Here is a 14955-nt window from a genome sequence, read left to right on the forward strand (position 1 = left end):
CATCTCAGTGCCGGGCGAGGGGTCCCCCTGTAACCAGCCCCCGCACCCCTCCCGCAGAGCCAGCTGCATCTCAGCGCCGGGCGAGGGGGCCCCGTACTCCCCCCCAAGCCAGCTGCATTTCAGCGCTGGGCGAGGGGGCCCCGTGTAACCAGCCCCCCCAGAGCCAGCTACATGTCAGTGCCGGGCGAGGGGTCCCCGTGTAACCAGGCCCCGCATTCCCCCCCACAAGCCAGCTGCATCTCAGCGCCGGGCGAGGGGGCCCCGTGTAACCAGCCCCCCCAAGCCAGCTGCATCTCAGTGCCAGGCAAGGGGCCCCCTGTAACCAGCCCCCCCAGAGCCAGCTGCATCTCAGTGCCGGGCGAGGGGCCCCCTGTAACCAGCCCCCCCAGAGGCAACCCCATCTCAGTGCCAGGTGAGGGGTCCCTGTGTAACCAGCGCCCCCCCCCCCCCCCAAGCCACCTGCATGCCAGGACCAGGCAAGGGGTCCCCGCAGGAGTGAGGGAAGCTCCCTAACAGAGGAGGCCCTACCTCTCCGCACCGTCTCTTCACTACAAGTCCCTGCTGCCCGCTCACTCCTCCTTGCCCCCTCCTCCCCATGGCTTGCCCTTACGGGGGTAAAACTGGGTGGGCCACAGCCCCTGGCCCCACTTCTTCTGGCACGCTAGGTCCCTGTCTAACCAGCCCTTACGCCCACCCCAGATGGGCCCCCTCTCAGTGGGGCTCACTGTATAACCAGCCCTCGCCCCCCCTTGGAGGGGTTACGTCTCAGCGCCAGGTCCCCAAATACCAGCACCCGTACCCCCCACCAGCAGCTGCATCTTAATGCTGGGCAAGGGGCCCCCCTCTAACCAGCTCCCCACAGAGGGGCCATGTCTCAGCATCAGACGAGGGGTCGCCCTCTAACCAGCCCCCACCCCAGAAGCAACCGCATCTCCACACCCTGCTGCACTGAGACACCTTTATTAACACTCAGCAATCCAAACACAGGAAACAAGACACCAACGGGGACCCTCGAGCGCTGCCCCAGCCCCCCATGGCCGGCCGCCCCCACTGAGAGTCCATGGGGGAGGGGGAAGCAGCCATCCGGACAGTGCTAGCAGAGCGGGGGGTGCGTGGGGGGGGCTCTGTCGCTCCAGTGGGGGGGTCCCATCACCGTAGCTGCCCCCCCCGCAGAGCCAAGACCAGGTGGAGGACGGAGCCGCCCTGGATCTTGTAGTCAGCCGCCGTCTTCTCGTCGTTCCTGTGGGGCGGACGGAGGGACACACAGACAGAGTGGGCATGAGCCGGGCGGAGCCACCACACAGCTGCCTGCCGCGGGAGTGGGGCCAGGACTCTGGGGTTCCCTCCCTGGCTCTGGGAGGCGAGAGGGATCTAGTGGTTAGAGGGGGCTTGGAGCCAGGACTCCTGGGTTCTACCCCAGGGGAGTGGGGGTTAGTGGGATAGAGGGGTGGCCCTAACAGCCCTTTATGCCAGCTGGCAAAGGGCACCCCCTGTAGTCTGAACATTCAGCCCAACAGCCTCGTTGGGTGCCCTAGTGACCCGAGAGCTGTGGCATGGTGCAGGCCCCGAACACACTGGTCCCCTCGCGTGCTGCCAGCGCCCCCCCGAGGCAGCAGGCCACTGCCTGGCAGGAACAGGAATTTTACCAGCCTGAGCGCGGACATTTCCATCCACGCCACGCAATGGTGCACATCGCCCAGCGGAGGTGGCAGCCGGCCCGGCACCCATGGGGATACGTGGCAGAACATCCCCAGGGTACCCAAACGGGGGGAGACCCTCTGCCGGAGCGCCGGGGAAAGCTGGTCCGTGCCCCTAGAACCAGCTCCATGCAGGGGGCGAGGGCATGTCTTCAGTGGGGCCAGCCCCCCGCTGGGGCCTCCGTCTCTCTCTCTCTCTGCCGGGAGACCCCATCGGGGGACCTGGGAGATGGGCAGCACTGTCGGGGAGGGCCAAACAGGCAGAGGCTGGAGGATTGGCAGGGGAGGCAGGCAGGCTGGCACACCACCCAGTTTAAGCACCAGCAAAGCTGCTGCTGAGGGGGGACGCTGGAAGCCAAGATGCCTGGTTCTGTTCCAAGCTCTGGGAGGGGAGCGGGCTCCAGTGGTTAGAGCACAAGGGGCTGTGAGCCAGGATTCTATCCCATAATGCCCTAGGGAACGTTCTGCTGGCAGTGGGAGCAGAACCTATCCCACAATGCACCAGGGGCTGCTACACTTCAGATATCCCAGAATGCCCCTGGGCTGCAGCCACCATCGCGCCCCTCCTCCCCACTCACATCTGCTTGCCGCTGTAGATGAGACGCTGCTGCTGGGGTGGGATCCCCTCCTTCTCCTCCACGCGCTCCTTTATCCGCTCCACCTGGGGGGTGAGGGAGAGAGAGGTAAAAGCTGGGCAACCCCCCCCGGGCAACTCCCTGCCCCAGGGGCTTCTGGGACAGAGGGGGTAGGACCAAGGTCTGGACCCCAGGAGAGGGGACAAGGGATGGAGGGAGCAGGTCTGAATGCTGGATCCCAGGAGAATGGGACGGGGACGGGGGACGGGCTCTCCAGAGGGGCAGGGTCTCCCCCAGCCCCAGCCCCTCAGGACAGTTACCTTGTCTGTGGGCTCAATGTCGATCTCGATCTCCTTCCCAGTCAGCGTCTGGAAGCAGCAGGGGAAGCCCCGGTTAGCAGCAGCTCCCCCAGGATTCCCCGGTGCACACTCCCTGCCCCTCTATCCCATCATGCACCAGGCAGAGAGAGGTCCCTAAACCTGCAAGCTTCTCCCACAATGCCCTTGGGGACCCGGCTTTCCCATCATGCACTGGGGCAGCAACTCTTGCTCACTTGCTCTGCCCCCCCCAAGCAATCCCCTGAGACCCCTCCTTCACCCAGCATGCCCCAGGGCAGGGGCAGCCCGTGGCCCCCAAGGAACTGGGGGGGGGGGGGGGAAATCACACCCTGCTGTCAGCCCATCCCCCTTGGGGACCCCGCCCTGTTCTCCCAGCATGCACCAGGGCAGGGAGTGGGCAGCACCTATCCCAGGATGCTCTGGGGCAGCAACTCTTGCTCACCTACCCCCCCCCCCCCAACGCCGCCATCCCCTGGGACCCGCCGCCGCCCCCATCTCCCAGCAGCCCCCGCGGCGGACCCCTGCTCACCTTCACTTTGATCAGCATCGTGGCCCGGCAGCGCCTCACCTCTGGCCCGGAACCAGAACCCAGCCCCCCCGCCGCTCGGAGGCTTTTACCCAGCAGCCTCCGCGCGCGCGCAGCCCTCAGCCTGACGTCACTTCCTCCACTTTTCCAGCCCCGCCCCGCGGGGCACGATGGGAGCCGTGGTCCCCTCAGCACCGCCCCCGGTGCGGAACAACCCGAGGGACTACACCTCCCATGGGGCAACGCAGAACTCAAGGGGGGCGCGCGGACGCGCAAAGGCTTATGGGAGCTCCGTAAGTCCGGTGCATGATGGGAGTTGTAGTCCGGTACACCTGTTACTCCTTGAGCACGACGGCGGACCGCACTACTTTTCCCATGAGGCAAAGCGGCTGGGCAGGACTATAAGCGAGGGAGGCGCAAAGGAGCATGGTAAATAAAGCTGGCGGGCCTGAGAGGCCCTGCCTTCCCGGTGCATGATGGGAGTTGTAGTCCGCTCACATCGTTACTCCTTCAAAACAGCAAGGAGCCGGACTGCATTTCCCATGAGGCGCCGGCGCAGAAAATGGCTACCTAGCTGATGCCCCGGCGCCTCACGGGAGATGTAGTCCCGCCGGCCGCCCACGCCCGTCCCGTGAGGCACCGCGCGCGGCAGCGGCATGGGGAAGGGGCGGGCGCTCCAGGAACCTTTGGGTGCGGAGCGATCGATCGCGCGTGAGGCTGACCCTCGCTCACTCCGCGGCGCTGGTAGCCGTCACCACCGGAAGTGGGGGAGGGGCGCACCGGAAGTGGCCTCACCACAAGGCCTTGTTGCCTGTCTGGGTTCCAGACCCCGCCGGCCCTTCACGGGGTGGCCTGGTGGGGCTGGTGCAGGGGTCAGCCCCCAATGGCAAGATGGGCTGGGGCAGGTAGAGACAAGGGTGATGGGGTCAGAGGTCATGGTAGCATTCGAATCTGCGTTCCAAAGGGGTCAGAGGTCACAGATGGAGGTTACGCCCTGGTCGGGGGTTCGGTTATGGGAGGGGGACAGAAGTCATGAACTAGCTGGAGGTCACTGTGGGGCCAGAGGTTCGGGGGGGTCGGCTGTCGAGCAGAACTGTCGCTAGCGGTGTCTGGGGTGTCACGCTGGGGTCAGAGGTTGTGGTGGGGATAAGGACCCAGAATTGGGACCGTTAGACGTGATCTCACTCTGGGATCTCTGGCAACTTGCTGTCCAGCACAGTTAGCCAGGACCCACAGCGCCTGAGGCCTATGGGGAGTCACCTCAGGTGGGGCCATCAGATCTGGGGTCTTGTTGTCTGATTTTTAGCCAGTTGCCCTTCTGCCTTTCTCCTTCAGAGTGCCACACCAGATTCATGACGGCTGCCTGGTTCCTGAGCCCCACGCCCCAGTCCCAGTAAGGCGCCAGGGCTGGAGTGGAGTCTACTGGGGGCCGCTGGGATTGTGGAGGAGTCTCCCCAGCTTGTCCTGAGCCACAGTCTCTGCCTCTCCCACCATGCCGCACATCGATAATAACATCAAGCTGGACTTCAAGGACGTCTTGCTGAGACCCAAGCGCAGCACCCTGAAATCCCGGAGCGAGGTGAGTGCCCCAGCCCCTATCCCTGAGTGGCTGGGGGCAGATATGGAGCACCCTAGGGTTCCTCCTCTGGGAGCCTGCTAGCACCTCTCTCCCTCTCCGGCATAGGTGGATCTCCTCCGCTCGTTCACCTTCCGCAACTCACACCAGACGTATAGCGGGATCCCCATCATTGCTGCCAACATGGACACTGTGGGCACCTTCGAGATGGCCAAAGTCCTTTGCAAGGTACATGGACCAGGGATCCCCCAGCCGTCTCCTGTAGCAGCAGCATCACTGATTCCCCAGCTGATCAGCAATGGGGATTCACCCCCCCCCATGTGTTCTTCTTCCCAGCCAATCAGCACCGGGGATTTCCCCCGCAGGTCATACACCATGTAATTAACTGCCCTAGCCATTTAGCATTGGGGAACCCCTCTCCTCCCCCCAGGACTGTAGCAGCTTTATAAGCCATGTGATCGACTTCCCAGCCAATCAGCATTAGGGATTCCCTCCCCTCAAGGCTGCAGGGTCATTGGAATGTACGTGATTAACTGCTCAGCCAATCGGCATCAGGGATTCTCACCCTCCTGCCCTCCCAGGGCTGAAACGGCATTGTAAACTGCCTGATTAAGTGCACAGCCAATCAACAATCAGGATCTCTTTTGGAATCTTCCACTATAGGAAGGGGAGTTCATATAGTAGGAGGGAATATTCTCACTTGCTGGTGGGCTGTTCCATTATAGCAGGGGGAAGAATTTTCTTTCCTCCTTCCATTATATCTTCTTGGTGGGTTGTTCCGTGGGGGGGATATCTCTGTTCCTGATGGCAATTCCATTATAATGGGGGGGGGGGAATCTTTTATCTTGGTGGATCATTCCATTATGATGGGGTGTCAGGGTGAGGGTGTCCCTCCGCTCAGTGTCACAACCCATATCCTCCTCTCCCCCCAGTTCTCACTCTTCACTGCCATCCACAAGCACTACAAGCTGGAGGAGTGGAAGGAGTTTGCTGCCCAGGAGCCCGATTGCCTGCAGGTGCATGGGGTGTGGGGGGGTCGGCCCCACCCTCCACACCCCCAACTACCTCCAGGGGAATGAACCTCGATGCTGTCCTGGGAGCCATTCTAGCTCCCGCTTCCCCCCACCTGCCCCAGGGGGGTCTCCTGCCCTATGGGGAGCCATCCTCACCCCCCCCCCCCACTTCCTCCTTATTGCCTCGGGGGGGTGTTCTCCCCCAAGAAAACAATCTCACTGCCCCAGGGAGACCCCTGCCCCCACAGACCGCCCCACTCTCCCTGTATTGCCCCAGGGAGCCATCCCAACTCCCTCCTCCCCAGCTCTTACCCCTGGAGGTCTCTGTCTCAGAGTGTCCTCACACCAGTGTCTCCCCAGCACGTGGCGGCCAGTTCAGGCACCGGCCCCTCAGACTTCGAGCAGCTGGAGAAGATCCTGGAGGCCCTACCCCAGCTGCGCTACATCTGCCTGGACGTGGCCAACGGCTACTCGGAGCACTTTGTCCAGTTCCTGCGGGATGTGCGCAAGCGCTTCCCCGACCATACCATCATGGTACGCACCGGCCCACCTCGTCAGTCATACAATCATGGTTGGTACTGCCCCACCCCTGCCAGTACCACCACCATTGTACGTGCCACCCCTACCCCGTCAGTCATACAATCATGGTACGTACTGTGCCCACAGCCGCCAGTCATATAATCATGGAACATACCACTCAACCCTTGCCAGTCATACAATCATGGTATGTATTGTCCCCACACCTGCCGTACCACCATCATGGTATGTACCGCTGCCACCCCTGTCAGACATACAATCATGGAATGTACCACCCAACCCCTGACAGTCATACAATTGTGGTATGTACCGCCCCATCCCCATCAGTCATACAGTGATAGTATGTACTAGCCCAGCCCAGCCAGTACCACCATCATGGTACGTATTGTCCTCTCCCCCACGAATTGCATCATTTTAGTACATACTGCCTCATCCCCTCCAGTCACAACATAGTGGTACATACTGCCCCCAGCTGGTACCACCCTCTTGGTATGTACCCTTTGTCAATCACACCACTGTTCCCACCCCCTGACCAGTACCACCATCATGGTACATACTCCCCCCCTCCCCCCCCCGTCAATCACATCATGGTATGAACCCCCGCTCCACCATGAACCCCTCACACACACTCCACCCCTGATATGTGTTGTCAGATGCTACCGGTGTGGTGCTCTGCTTTCTCCTATGTTGATATCACTCGGCTGCGTGCATGTGTTCCCCCTGTGTGCTGCCCCACCTCTGCGCAGACAGCTGACCCAGCAGACCCGAAGAGAACCCCCAATAACCACAGAGTCTAGTAAGATGCAAAGTCACGTCGACTAGGTTTATTGTGACCTCGGACACAATTGCAGTTCCCCGTAGATTACTTAGTCTACCGGGCATACTACTAATAGATGCCTCTTGGAAATGGACCCGGCTCAGTGGTGGGACTTTCCACTGCCCCCTCGGCCGGACAAAGATATCCACTCAGGGATGCATTCTTATACACAGATACAAACAAGTTACACATCACTCCTGACGTATTGAGGTGCAACCCCTCTACGTAGTAAGGTGCCGCCTCTCACCTTGTTCATGTTGGTTCGAACAAAACAACTCTATCCATCATTTTACCCTTTTGCCCCGGTCATTGGGATGGGTCGGCCTGTTCCTTGTTGTGTGTGGAATGTACAAGTGTGCGAATGTTCTGATATCTGGTGTCCAGTACCCGTTAGGTATGTCTCTTTTTGCAGCATCAGCCCTTTCCTTGCCAGCTTCTGTGAGCAGGGCCTGCCTCTGGCTCACAGCTTAACTTTGCTTTATGTTAGCAAAGTCTTGACCATTACTTTAGTTCAGGCCTTAGGCCTCATACCAGGCCTCTGATATCAAGGTTTATATCTCAGGGCCTCCTCTTACTACAGTATGTACAGCCTTCCCCACCCCCATGATGGTACGTTCCACTGCCCCCCCACCCTGGGGTGTGTGGGGCTTGAGGGCTCCCCACTGTCCCCACAGGCTGGGAACGTGGTGACGGGGGAGATGGTGGAGGAGCTGATCCTCTCTGGAGCTGACATCATCAAAGTGGGCATCGGACCAGGTGACTGGACTGGGGGTGGGGCTAAAACCTGGGGGGGCTGGACCATCTCAGCATGATTTGGGGGGGGGGGGTACACACACTCCCAGCGGGACTGGACCATTTCAGCATGATCCAGGGGGCCTGGACCATCTCAGCGTGATTGTGGGGGATACACACAGCCCCGGGGGCTGGACAATCTCAGCATGATGGGGGGGGGGGGGGGGGGGGATGGATACTGTCATGGAGTGTGTGGGAGACAGGGCCTGGTCCCCCCACTTCCTGCGATTCACCGGGACCCTCAGCCAGCCAGTAACACAGAAGGTTTATTAGCCGACAGGAACACAGCGTAGAACAGAGCTCGTAGGTACCGGCGACAGGACCCCTCAGTCAGGTCCCTATTGGAGGGCAGAGAGCTTGGACCCTGGCCCCGGTCCTCCCTTTGTTTCCCCAGCCAGCTCCAAACTGAAACCCCCTCCAGGAGTCTCACCTCCAGCCTTTGTCCAGTTTCCCGGGCAGAAGGTATCACCTGGTCCTGGCCCCAGCCCCCTCCTGGGCTCAGGTATCACCCTGATATCCCATCACCATGCAGACAGTACCAGCAAAACGCCCCCGCAGTATCCCCAGGTGAATCCGCCCCACTCCCTGCGTCACAGATACACCCCCCCAGCGGGTGGGGGGGCTGGGCCATCTCAGCAGGATGGGGGGCGATACATACACCTCGGGGGCCTGGACCATCTCAGCAGGATGGGGGGATACATACACCTCAGGGGGCTGGACCATCTCAGCAGGATGGGGGGGATCCCCATTAGTGGGGTGCTCTTGCCCGCTGACAGGTGTTGATACCCATCCCTGCTGTGTCAAGGTTCGGTCTGTACCACTCGGAAGAAGACAGGGGTGGGGTACCCCCAGCTGAGCGCTGTCCTGGAATGCGCCGATGCAGCCCACGGCCTCAACGGGCACATCATCTCGGTGAGCAGTGCCGGACGGCTGGGTTCTATCCAGGGAGGGGAGGGGGTCCAGTGGTTAGAGCTGGGAGCCAGGACTCCTGGGTTCTATGCAGCTCGGGGAGGGGGGTCCAGTGGTTAGAACAGGGGACTGGGAGCCAGGACTCCTGGGTTCCATGGCTGGTCTGGGCAGGGGAGTGCCTCAGTTTCCCCCTCATGATTGCTCTCTCTGTCTCTCTCCCCTAGGACGGGGGCTGCAGTTGCCCGGGGGATGTGGCTAAGGCGTTTGGTAAGTGCAGCCCACCTCCCACCTTGGGTTGAGGGAGGTGGGGATCCCATTGCCTCACTAGTCCCCCTTTTGTGGTTGCAGGTGCTGGTGCAGACTTTGTCATGTTAGGGGGGATGCTGGCGGGACACACGGAGTCGGGGGGGGAGCTGATTGAGAGGGGGGGCAAGAAATACAAACTCTTCTATGGGATGAGCTCCGAGGTGGCCATGAAGAAATATGCCGGGGGAGTGGCGGAGTACAGGTACGGATTGGCCTTGCCCTGCAGGGGGTGCTGTGGGAGCGGGGCAGGGCCTGTGTGGGGAGGGTTGGGATCTCCCCAGGGGGGCGTGTTGATGGGGCAGGTGGTGGAGGTGCCGTTCAGGGTGGGGTGGGGCTGGGCTCTCTCCCAGGGGGCTCCCACTCAGTCCCCGCAGGGTGTCAGAGGGCTGGGCGGTGGGGGTGCCGTTCCGTGGGCCGAGCTCTCCCCCAGGGCATTGGAGGGCCAGGCGTTGGAGGTGCTGTTCAGGGTGGGCTGGGCTCTCCGTCAGGGGGTGCCGTGGGGCTCTCACGCTGTCCCCACAGGGCGTCGGAGGGCCGGGCGGCGGAGGTGCCGTTCCGGGGCGCCGTGGAGAACACACTGCGGGATGTGCTGGGCGGGCTCCGTTCCACCTGCACCTACGTGGGCGCCGCGAAGCTGAAGGAGCTGAGCCGCCGAACCACCTTCATCCGTGTCACCCCGCAGGGGCCCCCCCTCTTCGGGGCAGGCGAGTAGAGGCCCCCAGTGCACCCCAGCACATCCAGGGGCAGGGATCCCCAGTGCACCCCACCACATCCAGCGGCCCCATAATGAACTCCAGCTTTGAGGGTCAGGCCCCACGCTGAGGAGAGTTTTGCCCATTGATCCCCATCTTTGAGGGGCTGAGGCCCAGCCATGAGGACCCCCTGCCTTGGGCACCCCAATATTCCCCTCCCGAAAGCGGGGCGGCAGCAGCGCTCAGCTCTGCCCCTCAGGACAGAGGGGGCAGAGCCAAGGGATCCCCGAATTTTCCCCAATTATTCCATTCCCTGGAGCAGCCCCTGATGTTGGGGGTGGCAGAAGGGATCCCCAAGTCCCTCCCCGCCTTCTCCAGGGGGCCCATCCCCCCAAGGGTCGTCTCCCCCTACTCTGCCAGAGGGGGCTATGGGGCACCCCCCAAATGGAGACCCAGGGGGGGACCGGGCTGAATCATGTACAGTGTTTATTTGGTGTCACCAATTAAAGGCTTTGTGGGGCACCCTCCGGAGGCTGGTGCGTCTGTGCCGTGGGGCGGGGGCAGGGTCCCGGGAGCGCAGCAGCCAGGGCACCTGCAGAGAGAGGGGGAGAGTGGGTGAGGGGGGGTACGGGAGCGCCCCTTGCCCCTGGGGCACACAGAGGGTCACTCACCCGCTGGGGGGGTCCAGGTGGTCGCAGAAGGTGGGGATCAGGGTGTTGTACCGCGTGCGCTGGTAGCTGGCCTGGGGGTGATGGGGGGGTGAGTTATGGGGTCTGAGCAGGCCCCCTGAGTGACCCCTGAACCCCAGCCTGAGAGCCTGGCCCCTCAAGTGACCCCTGAACCCCCCCCAAGAGACCCCTGAACCCCAGCCTGAGAGCCTGGCCTCATGAGTGACCTCTGAATCCCCCTGACTGACCCCTGAACCCCAGCCTGAGATCCTGGCCCCTCAAGTGACCCCTGAACCCCAGCCTGATAGCCTGGCCTCCTGAGTGACCTCTGAATCCCCCTCACTGACCCCTGAACCCCAGCCTGAGATCCTGGCCCCTCAAGTGACCCCTGAACCCCAGCCTGATAGCCTGGCCTCCTGAGTGACCTCTGAATCCCCCTGACTGACCCCTGAACCCCAGCCTGAGATCCTGGCCCCTCAAGTGACCCCTGAACCCCAGCCTGAGAGCCTGGCCCTCTGAGTGACTGCTGAACCCCCCGAGTGACCCCTGAAGCCCAGCCTTAGAGCCTGCCCCCCCGAGTGACCCTGACTGCCCCGAGCTCCAACCCCCCCTTGAGCCTCCAGCCCCCCGAGCCGCTCTGCCCCGCAGCCTGAGCCCTGGCAGTGCCTCCTGCCCCCCCAAAGTCACTCACCTTCCTGCGGGGGCCGCAGCTCTCCTCCTCTTCCGACTCCCACACGATGTCCCCGCTCGTGTCTGGAGGGAGTAGGGGGTTACACATGTGGCCCCGGATGCCTGCGTTCACCCCATCCTTGGCGTCGCAGGGGTGTGTGGGGATGGGGACACGTGCTCCCCTCCCCCAGGGTTCACCACTGGGACAGAGACATACCCAGGCTCCTGGTTCCTCCTGGCATGGGGGTGGGGGAGGGGACACATACCCGGACTCCTGGGTTCACAACTGGCCCCTGCTCCTGTGGGGGCAGGGGGAAAAGGCCAGGGAATGACAACTTCCACCCCCCTGGACCTGGGAGTCCCTCTGTCCCAGTCCGTGTGTTGGGGGACCCCACCCAGACGCCTGGGGGACCCCCCTCTCCGAACGGCCAGTACATACCCAGGTCCTGTTCTCCGGGCGGCTGGCAGTGCAGGCCAAGGTCAGGGGGCATCCTGGGGGGAGAGAGGGGAGGAGATGAGCGGGGGGGGGGGGGGGGAGAGGTGCGGGGGGGGGAGTGGAGGGGGGAGACACACTCACTCTTCCTGTGCGGGTGCTGCCCCCTCCTGGCTCCGCCTCTGGCGGGACCCTGGCGTCCCGGGCACTGGGGGCAGGGAGGGCGTGCTGGTTACCAGCGGCAAGGCGGGTGAGCCTGGGGGAGAGAGGGGAGGTGGGTGGAGCCTGGGATGAGTTCCGCCCCTCCCCATGAGCCCCACCCCCAGGCTCTCCCACCCAGCCACATGCCCCACCCCCAGGCACTCCCACCCACCTACGTGTCCCGCCCCCGAGGTTCTCCCACCTACCCACATGCCGCGCCCCCCCAAACGCTTCCACCCACCCACCCACGTGCCCTGCCCCCCAACGTGCTTCCAGCCAACCACCTGCCCCACCCCCAGACACTCCCACCCACCGGCGTGCCACTCTTCCACCCACCTGCCCTGCCCCCCAATCCCCCGCCTACCCATGTGCTGGTGGTAGCCCATGTCCGTGAGGTACTGGGCCAGGACGCTGAGCTCCGAGGGGCGCTGGGGGGGGCCGGCCAGGGGGCACTCGCTCCAGGCAGCCTCCTGCAGCTGGGGGGAGGGGGGGATTAGACCGCGGGATCCAGAACTGACCCCCCACTTCCTTCCCCCCCCCATTCCCTCCCCATACCTGCTGGAGTTGGGGCGGGGGCAGGGTGCTCTCCAGGCGCCCCAGATACTCATAGAGCAGCCCCTCCAGCCCCCCCAGGAAGGGCTCCCCATATTCGGCCTCCAGCTGCTCCTGCCGGGAGAGCGCAGATGTCAGTCCCCAGGCCCCGGCACGGGCCCCTGGCACAGCCCCCCACCTCTCTGTGCCCCCCATGCAGCACAGCCCCATGCCCCCCTGTGCCTCCCACATGTCCCCCCAACCCTGTGTGCCCCCTGGCACAGCCCCCCAGCTCCCTGTGCTCCCAACCTCCTGCACCCCCTGGGCCAGCTCTGTGTGCCCCCAACCCCCTGACAGCCCCCCAGCTCCCTCTGCTCCCTGTCCCCTGGCACAACCCCCCCAACTTCCTGCACCCCTGGCACAGCCCCCCAGCTCCCTGTGCCCGCCAACCTCCTGCACTCCAGGACAGCACCCCACTCCAACCCTCTGTGCTCCCCAGCACAGCCCACCAGCCTCACCTGTGCCCCCAACACACCCCAATTCCCCACCCCCTGTATCCTCCAGAGCCCCTGCACCCCCGTCCCAACCAGCCCCCCTGCAGGCCACGCCCCAGCCCTGCTCACCTCCACGTAGGTCTCCCGCCGCTGCCGGTCACTCAGCAGGCCCAGCACCAGCTCCCGGAAGGTCTCCTGGGCTTCGCCCACCAGGCGCAGGTCCCGGGCGGTCTGGGCGGGGGGCAGCAGGACGTGAGCGCCTGGGTCCAACCAGCTGCTGAAATGCAGCCACCTCTAGGGCGCGGCGCAGGAACCAGCCTCTGCCCGTCTCCCTGCAGCACAGCGCCCCCTAGCGCCAGCACTGACTGTGGGGGGAGAGCGCCCCCTATTGAGCCCCCGCCCTGCCTCGCTCCCTGCAGCACAGCGCCCCCTAGCGCCAGCACTGACTGTGGGGGGAGAGCGCCCCCTATTGAGCCCCCGCCCTGCCTCGCTCCCTGCAGCACAGCGCCCCCTAGCGCCAGCACTGACTGTGGGGGGAGAGCGCCCCCTATTGAGCCCCCGCCCTGCCTCGCTCCCTGCAGCACAGCGCCCCCTAGCGCCATGCTGGGGCCAGGTCTGATGGCCAGGGGAGAGCGCCCCTAGCTGATCCCCCCACCCCGCTCCTTGCAGCGCAGCGCCCTCGAGTGCCACATGGTGCCCGGGGAGCCCTCCCCCGCCGCAGGGCAGGACTCACGGCCAGCGGGTGGCGCCGGTGCTCGCCCTCGGGGAAGTAGGTGTCCACGGCGTCGTAGATCTTCCCGTCCGGCTGCTCCTCCTGCAGCATCCCCATGATCACCTGCGGGGAGCAGAGCATGCTGGGCTAGCGGGCCGGAGCTGGGGGGGGAGGCTGGGTGGCACGGGGGCTGCCCCCCCTTACCGCAGCCTGCAGGCCCAGGCGCAGCCGGGCGTAGTGGCGGAAGAAGACGACGTCGGGGGCCGCCTGCCCCACGGCCTCCAGCAGCCCCAGCACCCGCGGGAAGTCGCGCACCTGCCGCGCCCGCATCACCTGCCAGGCGGCCGCCGCGGCCAGGCGCAGGGGGGCGCAGGGGTCCTGGCCGGGGGGGGCGGGCGTGATGCCCCCCGCCGCCTGCCTGGGGGGAGACAGAGAGGGGGGGATTAGTGGGGGGGGCGCCCAGAGTGTCTCCCCCACCCCACCTCCAGGCCCCCCAGCCCCACCCTGTCCTGCCCCACCCCCTCTAGCCCCGCCCCTGCCCCATCTCGAGCCCAAGTGCCCTGTGCTGTCCCTCCGTTAGCCCCGCCCAACTGCCAACCCCAATGGCCCCGCCCTCCACCCTGCCCCTGCTCTAGCCCCGCCCCCACATCTAGCCCCGCCCGATCTCTAGCCGCTGGCCCCGCCCCTCCGCCCTGCCCCTGCTCTAGCCCCGCCCCCACATCTAGCCCCGCCCGATCTCTAGCCGCTGGCCCCGCCCCTCCGCCCTGCCCCTGCTCTAGCCCCGCCCCCACATCTAGCCCCGCCCGACCTCTAGCCCCCTCGGCCCCGCCCCTCCGCCTTGCCCCTGCTCTAGCCCCACCCCCACGTCTAGCCCCGCCCTACCTCTAGCCCCCTCGGCCCCGCCTCTCCGCCCTGCCCCTGCTCTAGCCCCGCTTCCAGCGCTGGCCCCGCCCCTCCTGCCCCCCACTAGTCCCCCTCGTATGCTCATGGCCCCCCCGCCGCTCACCCGTTTTGTCTCACGTCACTTCCGGCCATGCCTAGCCTCGGCCCGGGCCGTTGGCGGCTCTTCCCGGCGCCCTCCGCCCGCCTTCGGGCCGGTCTCCCTACGTCACTTCCGGGCCTGGCTGCGCGAGACGGGGCCGCAGGCGGCCGAATCAACCTGGCTGCCGCCGCGGCGCCGAAGCCTTGCCCCGCCCCTCATGGGAGGCCCCGCCCCCTCTTAGCCCCGCCCCCTCCACCAGTGAAACCCCGCCCCCTCTGCCCTAGGAGACCCCGCCCCCGGCCGGTCCCCATCTCGGCTCCACCCCGTTGTGCTGGCGAGACCCCGCCCCGCCCCCCGCTGGGGATCCCCCCTCCCCCCAGGGCCCCCTCGCACCCCCCCTTTGGGGTCCCTGCCCCCCACTGCTCTGAACCGCTTCTGAGCCCCTGCTGGATTCTGCCCAAAGGGGGGAATAAAAGAGTTGGAAGCA

At 64.8% G+C, this 14955-nt stretch overlaps 3 protein-coding genes across 11 annotated transcripts; 1 reads left to right on the forward strand and 2 right to left on the reverse strand.

The window, feature by feature from the left end:
• Nucleotides 1–944: 944 nt before the first annotated feature.
• On the reverse strand, nt 945–3226 carry NEDD8 (NEDD8 ubiquitin like modifier). Its single transcript, XM_005290119.4, has 4 exons — nt 3140–3226; nt 2593–2640; nt 2276–2358; nt 945–1240 (listed from the first exon to the last, which is right to left on the reverse strand). The coding sequence occupies exons 1-4, from the start codon at nt 3155–3157 to the stop codon at nt 1150–1152; spliced, it is 240 nt and encodes a 79-aa protein (XP_005290176.1). The 5' UTR covers nt 3158–3226; the 3' UTR covers nt 945–1149.
• A 154-nt stretch (nt 3227–3380) lies between these two features.
• Nucleotides 3381–10305, forward strand: GMPR2 (guanosine monophosphate reductase 2). Of its 5 annotated transcripts, none has more exons than XM_065565381.1 (10): nt 3381–3565; nt 4472–4715; nt 4821–4940; nt 5645–5728; nt 6086–6259; nt 7754–7835; nt 8677–8783; nt 9005–9047; nt 9129–9288; nt 9609–10305. In XM_065565381.1, exons 2-10 carry the CDS (start codon nt 4629–4631, stop codon nt 9796–9798), a joined length of 1047 nt encoding a protein of 348 aa, XP_065421453.1. In that variant the 5' UTR covers nt 3381–3565; nt 4472–4628; the 3' UTR covers nt 9799–10305. The 5 variants fall into 5 exon arrangements, with proteins under 5 accessions (XP_065421453.1, XP_023966769.2, XP_005290172.2 ...); XM_024111001.3 differs by lacking the exon at nt 3381–3565 and adding an exon at nt 3700–3826; XM_005290115.4 differs by lacking the exon at nt 3381–3565 and adding an exon at nt 3724–3880.
• Nucleotides 10248–14701, reverse strand: TINF2 (TERF1 interacting nuclear factor 2). Of its 5 annotated transcripts, XM_065565375.1 has the most exons (11): nt 14493–14700; nt 13691–13904; nt 13508–13609; nt 12904–13005; nt 12305–12415; nt 12114–12225; nt 11693–11804; nt 11555–11607; nt 11138–11199; nt 10450–10520; nt 10248–10370 (listed from the first exon to the last, which is right to left on the reverse strand). In XM_065565375.1, the coding sequence occupies exons 1-11, from the start codon at nt 14519–14521 to the stop codon at nt 10265–10267; spliced, it is 1074 nt and encodes a 357-aa protein (XP_065421447.1). In that variant the 5' UTR covers nt 14522–14700; the 3' UTR covers nt 10248–10264. The 5 variants fall into 5 exon arrangements, with proteins under 5 accessions (XP_065421447.1, XP_065421448.1, XP_065421450.1 ...); XM_065565376.1 differs by lacking the exon at nt 11555–11607 and having other exon boundaries at nt 14493–14701; XM_065565378.1 differs by lacking the exon at nt 10450–10520 and having other exon boundaries at nt 14493–14699.
• Between the last annotated feature and the right edge of the window lie 254 nt (nt 14702–14955).

The sequence above is a fragment of the Chrysemys picta genome, chromosome 13 (genome assembly GCF_011386835.1).
Source record: "Chrysemys picta bellii isolate R12L10 chromosome 13, ASM1138683v2, whole genome shotgun sequence".
Classification (NCBI taxonomy): Eukaryota; Metazoa; Chordata; order Testudines; family Emydidae; genus Chrysemys; species Chrysemys picta.